Source organism: Mizuhopecten yessoensis, unplaced genomic scaffold, assembly GCF_002113885.1.
Source record: "Mizuhopecten yessoensis strain PY_sf001 unplaced genomic scaffold, ASM211388v2 scaffold921, whole genome shotgun sequence".
NCBI classification, from domain to species: Eukaryota; Metazoa; Mollusca; class Bivalvia; order Pectinida; family Pectinidae; genus Mizuhopecten; species Mizuhopecten yessoensis.
Window position 1 is genome coordinate 356,159 of NW_018403788.1, and position 9,713 is coordinate 365,871.

The 9,713-nt window shown below is 37.1% G+C and overlaps 1 protein-coding gene across 1 annotated transcript in view; it reads left to right on the plus strand.

The window, feature by feature from the left end:
• LOC110455101 (transmembrane and TPR repeat-containing protein 3-like) overlaps positions 1 to 9,713 on the plus strand; it is a 60,292-nt gene that overhangs the window by 28,530 nt on the left and 22,049 nt on the right. The window contains exons 9-13 of the mRNA XM_021505048.1: positions 744 to 895; positions 3,687 to 3,770; positions 6,272 to 6,409; positions 8,850 to 8,974; positions 9,121 to 9,224. Of these exons, the coding sequence (XP_021360723.1) occupies positions 744 to 895; positions 3,687 to 3,770; positions 6,272 to 6,409; positions 8,850 to 8,974; positions 9,121 to 9,224 (603 nt within the window). The remainder of the gene's footprint in view (positions 1 to 743; positions 896 to 3,686; positions 3,771 to 6,271; positions 6,410 to 8,849; positions 8,975 to 9,120; positions 9,225 to 9,713) is intronic.

The following is a 9,713-nucleotide window of genomic DNA, read 5'->3' on the forward strand; positions in this document are numbered from 1 at the left end:
CATCATCTAAGTCTGTGTGGTAGAGAGAACAGAACCATCATCATCTAAGTCTGTATGGGAGAGAGAACATAACCATCATCATTGTAGGTCTGTGTGATAGAGAGAACAGAACCACCATCATCTTAGTCTGTGTGGGAGAGAGAACAGAACCACCATCATCTAAGTCTGTGTGGTAGAGAGAACAGAACCATCATCATCTAAGTCTGTGTGGGAGAGAGAACAGAACCATCATCATCTAAGTCTGTGTGGGAGAGAGAACAGAACCAGCATCATCTACGTCTGTGTGGTAGAGAGAACATAACCATCATCATTGTAGGTCTGTGTGATAGAGAGAACAGAACCACCATCATCTTAGTCTGTGTGGGAGAGAGAACAGAACCATCATCATTGTAAGGCTGTGTGATAGAGAGAACAGAACCATCATCATCTTAGTCTGTGTGGGAGTGAGAACAGAACCATCATCATCTAAGTCTGTATGATAGAGAGAACAGAACCACCATCATCTAAGTCTGTGTGGGAGAGAGAACAGAACCATCATCATCTAAGTCTGTGTGGGTGAGAGAACAGAACCATCATCATCTAAGTCTGTGTGGGTGAGAGAACAGAACCATCATCATCTAAGTCTGTGTGGTAGAGAGAACAAAACCATCATCATTTTAAGTCAGTGTGGGAGAGAGAACAGAACCATCATCATTTTAAGTCTATATATTCCCTGATGTGTTGTGAATGTTTATGTTTACCAGGGGCTGACTCTTATGGTGCTTCCCTTTATTCCTGCCTCCAACCTATTTTTCCCGGTTGGTTTTGTGGTAGCTGAGCGTATCCTCTACACTCCTAGTATGGGCTTCTGTATGCTGGTTGCCCTGGGATTTCAACTACTCCTCAATCACCACAAGTGAGTTATGCTGTGTTGATCATGTTTTACTAATTATAGCCAATATTCCCCACTAGCAGGTTGTGCTGTGAAGCTTCAGGCCTTCTGCAGTTAAGATAGATATTTCAAGCAGCACATAAGTTGAATTTGATGTTGAGAACTGTTTATGGATACAGGGCCTCACCATATTCCTAAGGGGTGAAATGTTGTGTAGAAGTCAAAACATACTCCTTTTTTTGTCTTTTTATCATTGAATAAGCCAGCTTTGCTGTTATTCACCACCTCATGTTTCCTTTTTGTAGTCCAATTTCAAAATAACATTTTATGATTAAGACCTTCATTTGCAGAAAGAAATTTTGTCATTGATGGTTAACCAGTTCACAAGTGATATAAAAATAGGAATATCTTAACAAAAAACAAGAAAACCCAGAAATTCCAGATTTAAGGGTGTAACTATTTTACTGTACTTCCTGTAAGGGTGTAACTATTTGACTGTACTTCCTGTTAGGGTGTAACTATTTTACTTTACTTCCTGTTAGGGTGTAACTATTTTACTGTACTTCCTGTTAGGTTGTATCTATTTTACTGTACTTCCTGTTAGGTTGTATCTATTTTACTGTACTTCCTGTTAGGTTGTATCTATTTTACTGTACTTCCTGTTAAGGTGTAACTATTTTACTGTACTTCCTGTTAGGTTGTATCTATTTTACTGTACTTCCTGTTAAGGTGTAACTATTTTACTGTACTTCCTGTAAGGGTGTAACTATTTTACTGTACTTCCTGTAAGGGTGTTACTATTTTACTTTACTTCCTGTTAGGGTGTAACTATTTACTGTACTTTCTGTTAGCTAGGGTGTAACTATTTTACTGTACTTCCCGTTAGGGTGTAACTATTTTACTGTACTTCCTGTTAGCTAGGGTTTAACTATTTTACTTTACTTCTTGTTAGGGTGTAACTATTTTACTGTACTTCCTGTTAGCTAGGGTGTAACTATTTTACTGTACTTCCTGTTAGGGTGTAACTATTTTACTGTACTTCCTGTTAGGGTGTTACTATTTTACTGTACTTCCTGTTAGGGTGTAACTATTTTACTGTACTTCCTGTTAGGGTGTAACTATTTTACTGTACTTCCTGTTAGGGTGTAACTATTTTACTGTACTTCCTGTTAGGGTGTAACTATTTTACTGTACTTCCTGTTAGGGTGTAACTATTTTACTGTACTTCCTGTTAGGGTGTAACTATTTTACTGTACTTCCTGTTAGGGTGTAACTATTTTACTGTACTTCCTGTTAGGGTGTAACTATTTTACTGTACTTCCTGTTAGGGTGTAACTATTTTACTGTACTTCCTGTTAGGGTGTAACTATTTTACTGTACTTCCTGTTAGGGTGTAACTATTTTACTGTACTTCCTGTTAGGGTGTAACTATTTTACTGTACTTCCTGTTAGGGTGTAACTATTTTACTGTACTTCCTGTTAGGGTGTAACTATTTTACTGTACTTCCTGTTAGGGTGTAACTATTTTACTGTACTTCCTGTTAGGGTGTAACTATTTTACTGTACTTCCTGTTAGGGTGTAACTATTTTACTGTACTTCCTGTTAGGGTGTAACTATTTTACTGTACTTCCTGTTAGGGTGTAACTATTTTACTGTACTTCCTGTTAGGGTGTAACTATTTTACTGTACTTCCTGTTAGGGTGTAACTATTTTACTGTACTTCCTGTTAGGGTGTAACTATTTTACTGTACTTCCTGTTAGGGTGTTACTATTTTACTGTACTTCCTGTTAGCTAGGGTGTAACTATTTTACTGTATTTCCTGTAAAGGTGTAACTGTTTTACTGTACTTCCTGTAAGGGTGTTACTATTTTACTGTACTTCCTGTCGGGTGTTACTATTTACTGTACTTTCTGTTAGCTAGGGTGTAACTATTTTACTGTACTTCCTGTTAGGGTGTTACTATTTTACTGTACTTCCTGTTAGGGTGTAACTATTTTACTGTACTTCCTGTTAGCTAGAGTTAAACTATTTTACTGTACTTCTTGTTAGGGTGTTACTATTTTACTGTACTTCCTGTTTGTTAGGGTGTAACTATTTTACTGTACTTCCTGTTAGGGTGTAACTATTTTACTGTACTTCCTGTTAGGGTGTTACTATTTTACTCTGCTTCCTGTTTTGACTTTTCTTTGAATGCCACATGTATCTGTCAGCACGCCCTTTTTACCTTATATATCATGTTTGAGCATGCTGACCACAAGTTTGATTCATTATTGTTCTTCTGATGTTGAACTTGGTCATCTGACATCCTTGACATTTGCTACAATAAAGCAATCATTACTATAACATGGTCCATTATACTATACCATGGTCCATTCAGACTTTGATCCAGCGGAGTATACTATACCATGGTCCATTCAGACTTTGATCCAGTGGAGTATACTATAACATGGTCCATTCAGACTTTGATCCAGCGGAGTATACTAATGTGTCACTTGTTGACTAATGTTGTAAAACCATATACTTTTGTCCTGTGTTCTTGGTAGCAGCTTTATACCCTATTTACACAACTATTAAGCAATATTTAATTAATTTCAAACATGAAGTGTTATAGACATAATATTGATTATATATGATGTAAAAATAAAAACATCTTCTCTCCTTGTAACTATTCCCCCCAATGATATATACTATTGGTTGTGACTAGAGACACGTGTGACTGCAGTAGTAAAGGCAGATAACCAAGTTCAGACAGACCTTTGTTTTGTTTTTACTTTTGTTTATGTTTTGTTTTCTACTTTTCTGCTGTTTCACAGAAGCTTGAAGCCTATTTTATGGGGCTTGTTTGGTCTCCTTTTACTAACGCATGGAGTAAAGACTCACCACAGAAACAGGGAGTGGTAAGTATGATGCTGGTATGAAACAGCTTGCATGTATTTCATTGACAGGGCTCATTGTGTTTGTCTTCGTTGACAGGGCTCATTGTGTTTGTCTTCGTTGACAGGGCTCATTGTGTTTGTACTTCATTGACAGGGCTCATTGTGTTTGTACTTCATTGACAGAGCTCATTGTGTTTGTACTTCATTGACAGAGCTCATTGTGTTTGTACTTCATTGACAGAGCTCATTGTGTTTGTCTTCGTTGACAGGGCTCATTGTGTTTGTACTTCATTGACAGGGCTCATTGTGTTTGTACTTCATTGACAGGGCTCGTTGTGTTTGTACTTCATTGACAGGGCTCATTGTGTTTGTACTTCATTGACAGGGCTCATTGTGTTTGTACTTCATTTAAAGGGCTTATTGTGTTTGTACTTCATTGACAGGGCTCATTGTGTTTGTACTTCATTGACAGGGCTCATTGTGTTTGTACTTCCTTGTGGGTCCACTCTGTCCATTAATTGTGCCATAATATATGGCCAAACACACATTATCAGCAATGGCCTCTTCCATATCTGAATGAATATAACCAATGATTAGAACCCGGTAGAGCCTTTGTTTCTTATACGCCTACTCACCATGCTTTACCGGACGGGTCAGGTCATATCTACTGTAACTGTGAAATAAAGTAAACAGAAGTCATACATGTATACATTCACAGTCCATTAACAGATTTACCTACTGAATGAACCTTTTATGTAATTAGTGTTTAATTCATTATCAATGAGCTAGCTGTTAGTGCTCATCCTGTGTTAAATTCATTAACAATGAGCTAGCTGTTAATACTCATCCTGTGTTAAATTCATTATCAATGAGCTGGCTGTTGATGTAAGTTCTCATCCTGTGTTAAATTCATTATCAATAACTCATCCTGTGTTAAATTCATTAACAATGAGCTAGCTATTAATGTTAGTTCTCATCCTGTGTTAAATTCATTATCAATGAGCTAGCTGTTAATACTCATCCTGTGTTAAATTCATTATCAATGAGCTGGCTGTTGATGTAAGTTCTCATCCTGTGTTAAATTCATTATCAATAACTCATCCTGTGTTAAATTCATTAACAATGAGCTAGCTATTAATGTTAGTTCTCATCCTGTGTGTAATTCATTATCCATGAGCTAGCTGTTAGTCCTAATCCTGTGTTAAATTCAATATCAAGGGGCTAGCTGTTAATACTTATCCTGTGTTAAATTCATTATCAATGAGCTGGCTGTTGATGTTAGTTCTCATCCTGTGTTTAATTCATTATCAATGAGCTAATTGTTAGTGCTCATCCTGTGTGTAATACATTATCAATGAGCTAGCTGTTAGTCCTAATCCTGTGTGTAATACATTATCAATGAGCTAGCTGTTAGTGCTCATCCTGTGTGTAAATTCATTATCAATGAGCTAGCTGTTAGTCCTAATCCTGTGTGTAATACATTATCAATGAGCTGGCTGTTGATGTTAGTTCTCATCCTGTGTGTAATACATTATCAATGAGCTAGCTATTAGTGCTCATCCTGTGTATAATACATTATCAATGAGCTAGCTGTTAGTCCTAATCCTGTGTGTAATATATTATCAATGAGCTGGCTGTTGATGTTAGTTCTCATCCTGTGTGTAATACATTATCAATGAGCTAGCTGTTAGTGCTCATCCTGTGTGTAATACATTATCAATGAGCCAGCTGTTAGTGCTCATCCTGTGTGTAATACATTATCAATGAGCTAGCTATTAGTGCTCATCCTGTGTATAATACATTATCAATGAGCTAGCTGTTAGTCCTAAACCTGTGTGTAATACATTATCAATGAGCTAGCTGTTAGTGCTCATCCTGTGTGTAATACATTATCAATGAGCTAGCTGTTAGTGCATAACCTGTGTGTAATACATTATCAATGAGCTAGCTATTAGTGCTCAACCTGTGTGTAATACATTATCAATGAGCTAGCTCTTAGTGCTCGTCCTGTGTGTAATACATTATCAATGAGCTAGCTGTTAGTGCTCATCCTGTGTGTAATACACTATCACTGAGCTAGCTGTTAGTGCTCAACCTGTGTGTAATACAATATCAATGAGCTAGCTGTTAATGTTAGTTCTCGTCCTGTGTTAAATTCATTATCAATGAGCTAGCTGTTAGTGCTCAACCTGTGTGTAATACATTATCAATGAGCTAGCTGTTAATACTCATCCTGTATGTAATACATTATCAATGAGCTGGCTGTTAGTGCTCATCCTGTGTGTAATACATTATCAATGAGCTAGCTGTTAGTGCTCAACCTGTGTGTAATACAATATCAATGAGCTAGCTGTTACATGTAGTGCTCATCCTGTGTGTAATACATTATCAATGAGCTAGCTGTTAGTGCTCAACCTGTGTGTAATACAATATCAATGAGCTAGCTGTTAGTGCTCAACCTTGTAATACATTATCAATGAGCTAGCTGTTAATGCTATCAAAGATTTGTTTTTTCTTTCTAGGAAATCTGAGTATACCTTGTTTAAGTCCGCATTGAAGGTCAATCAGAGGAATGCAAAGTGCTTTAATAATGTGGGTCATGCATTGGAGAAGGAGGAACGTTACTCTGAAGCACTGGAGTACTTCATTAAGGCAGCCAGGTGTGTATACCTTAGTGTCACTGTGTGTATTCTCAGTTTATCTAAGGACTCATTACTGTTTGATAATTCCTAACATGTCAACATATGTAGGTATTACTTTGTCGGCGTCGTAAGTTGCGGCTTCCTAAACACGGTTTCTGTGCGAGAACTTTCGAGTTCCCTTGGGTTGATTGAACTCAAACTTCATACATTGCTTTCTTACCAAAAGTATTTACTTGAGATTGCTTTTCAGGTCAGAAGGTCAAAGGTCAAGGTAACCATTACTATAAGTAGACAATCAGTTTCTGTGCAATAACTAGTTTCTTTTGGTTGATCAAAATCAAACTTCATACAGCTCTTTCTTACCAATAGTGCTTGCTTGGGATTGCTTTTCAGTTCGGAAGGTCAAAGGTCAATGTCACAGTTACTATAAATAGAAAAGCTGTTTCCGTGCAATAAGTCCAGTTTCCTTGGGACGATCAACCTTAAAACTTCACACTGACTGTTTTCATGGGATTGCTGTTGTTCAAGCCAAAACACTTTTCTCACTAAAAGCGCTGTGCAGGCGACACATCCACTCCTGTGGATTCTTGTCTCAGTATTGATCTTTCAATCTTGAGTATTGATTTTTCTGTCTGCGTTCTGTCTGCATTCTGTCTGAGTATTGATCTATCTGTCTGAGTAATGATTTATCTGTCCATCTAAAGTATTGATATATCTGTCTGTCTGAGTATTGATTTATCTGTCTGAGGATTGATCTGTCTGTCTATCTGAGTATTGATCTATCTGTCTGTCTGAGTATTGATCTGAATGTCTATCTGAGTATTGATCTATCTGTCTGTCTGAGTATTGATCTAAATGTCTATCTGAGTATTGATCTGTCTGTCTGTCTGTCTGAGTATTGATCTGAATGTCTATCTGAGTATTGATCTATCTGTCTGTCTGAGTATTGATCTGAATGTCTATCTGATTATTGATCTATCTGTCTGTCTGAGTATTGATCTGAATGTCTATCTGAGTATTGATCTAGCTGTCTGTCTGAGTATTGATCTATCTGTCTGTCTGAGTACTGATCTAAATGTCTATCTGAGTATTGATCTGTCTGTCTGTCTGTCTGAGTATTGATCTGACTGTCTATCCGAGTATTGATCTATCTGTCTGTCTGAGTATTGATCTATATGTCTGTCTGAGTATTGATCTGAATGTCTATCTGATTATTGATCTATCTGTCTGTCTGAGTATTGATCTTAATGACTATCTGAGTATTGATCTATCTGTCTATCTTAGTATTGATCTAAATGTCTATCTGAGTATTGATCTGTCTGTCTGTCTGTCTGAGTATTGATCTGACTGTCTATCCGAGTATTGATCTATCTGTCTGTCTGAGTATTGATCTATATGTCTGTCTGAGTATTGATCTGAATGTCTATCTGAGTATTGATCTATCCGTCTGTCTGAGTATTGATCTATCTGTCTGTCTGAGGATTGATTTATCTGTCTTTCTGAGTATTGATCTATCTGTCTGTCTGAGTATTGATCTTAATGTCTATCTGAGTATTGATCTATCTGTCTATCTTAGTATTGATCTAAATGTCTATCTGAGTATTGATCTATCTGTCTGTCTGAGTATTAATCTAAATGTCTGTCTGTCTGAGTATTGATCTATCTGTCTGTCTGAGGATTGATCTCTCTGTCTGTCTGAGTATTGATTTATCTGTCTGAGTATTAATCTATATATCTGTCTGAGTATTGATTTATCTGTCTTTCTGAGTATTGATCTATCTGTCTGTCTGAGTATTGATTTATCTGTCTGAGTATTGATCTATATATCTGTCTGAGTATTGATTTATCTGTCTGTCTGAGTATTGATTTATCTGTCTGTCTGAGTATTGATCTATCTGTCTGTCTGAGTATTGATCTATCTGTCTGTCTGAGTATTGATCTATCTGTCTGAGTAATGATGTATCTGTCCATCTAAAGTATTGATCTATCGTTCTGTCTGAGTATTGATCTATATATCTGTCTGAGTATTGATATATCTGTCTGTCTGAGTATTGATTTATCTGTTTGTCTGAGTATTGATATATCTATCTATCTGAGTATTGATCTATCTGTCTGTCTGAGTATTGATTTATCTGTCTTTCTGAGTATTGATCTATCTGTCTGTCTGAGTATTGATCTATCTGTCTGACTGAGTATTGATCTATCTGTCTATCTGAGTATTGATCTATCTGTCTGTCTGAGTATTGATCTATATGTCTGTCTGAGTATTGATCTATCTGTCTGTCTGAGTATTGATCTAAATGTCTATCTGAGTATTGATCTATATGTCTGAATATTGATCTATCTTTCTGAGTATTGATATATCTATCTTTCCTGAGTATTGATCCATTAGTCTAATTCAATATAAATCATTGTCAAGTAGTTACAGTAAGTTGACCGTAGCGTGTCAATGTTACAGTGTACAGCCAGATGATATTGGGGCCCACATGAATGTAGGGAGGACATACAACACTATGAACCAGACCACCGAGGCAGAGTCCGCCTACAAACGAGCCATGGACCTGTTCCCTCCTATTATCCCAGGTCAGTTTCAGTTACCTAACACTGATTACACAGTGTCAGTCACACAAGGCTGACTTCAAGAGTCAGTCAAATGAGACTGATTCCATGCATTCTGTGTGTTCCTCTATGTACCTAATACAACATAGAAGGTTCTTTCTTTATTCCAGGTAAAAGTTACACAACACGAGTGGCCCCTAACCATCTGAATGTCTACCTCAATCTGGCCTCACTCGTGTCCAAGGATCCCGCCCGCCTGTCTGAGGCAGACAATGTAGGTACCTGTCCGACTTTTACAGATTTAGTAGATATATCGTGAGTGATATGTCCTAGCTGTCCATTCAATAATATGTAGACTTTATGGAAATTAAATGAAAATAAAACATAAAAAGAAATAGTGGTTAATGAAGTTTTTCAATGTAAGTAATAACGTTTTATTGCCCTTTCTGATGAACCAGTGTCTATTTTGGTGGTACATTGTAATACTCCTTGGATATCCTCCTTGAGTAATTCAATGTAACTAACCGTCATTTCTGATTGCCTGAGACATAATTTCATACTTGCAAACTTTTTATACGCCCGTCGAAGACGGGGACGTATTATGTTATCACGTGAGCGGGCGGGCGGGCATGCGAACGATGTCTGCTCGATATCTCGAGTAATTATTAACGGATTAACTTCAAACTTCACAACAAGGTTAATTACCATGAAAGCTCGGACAAGTTCGATAACCGCCATTATCCGACCATAATTTGTGGAGTTA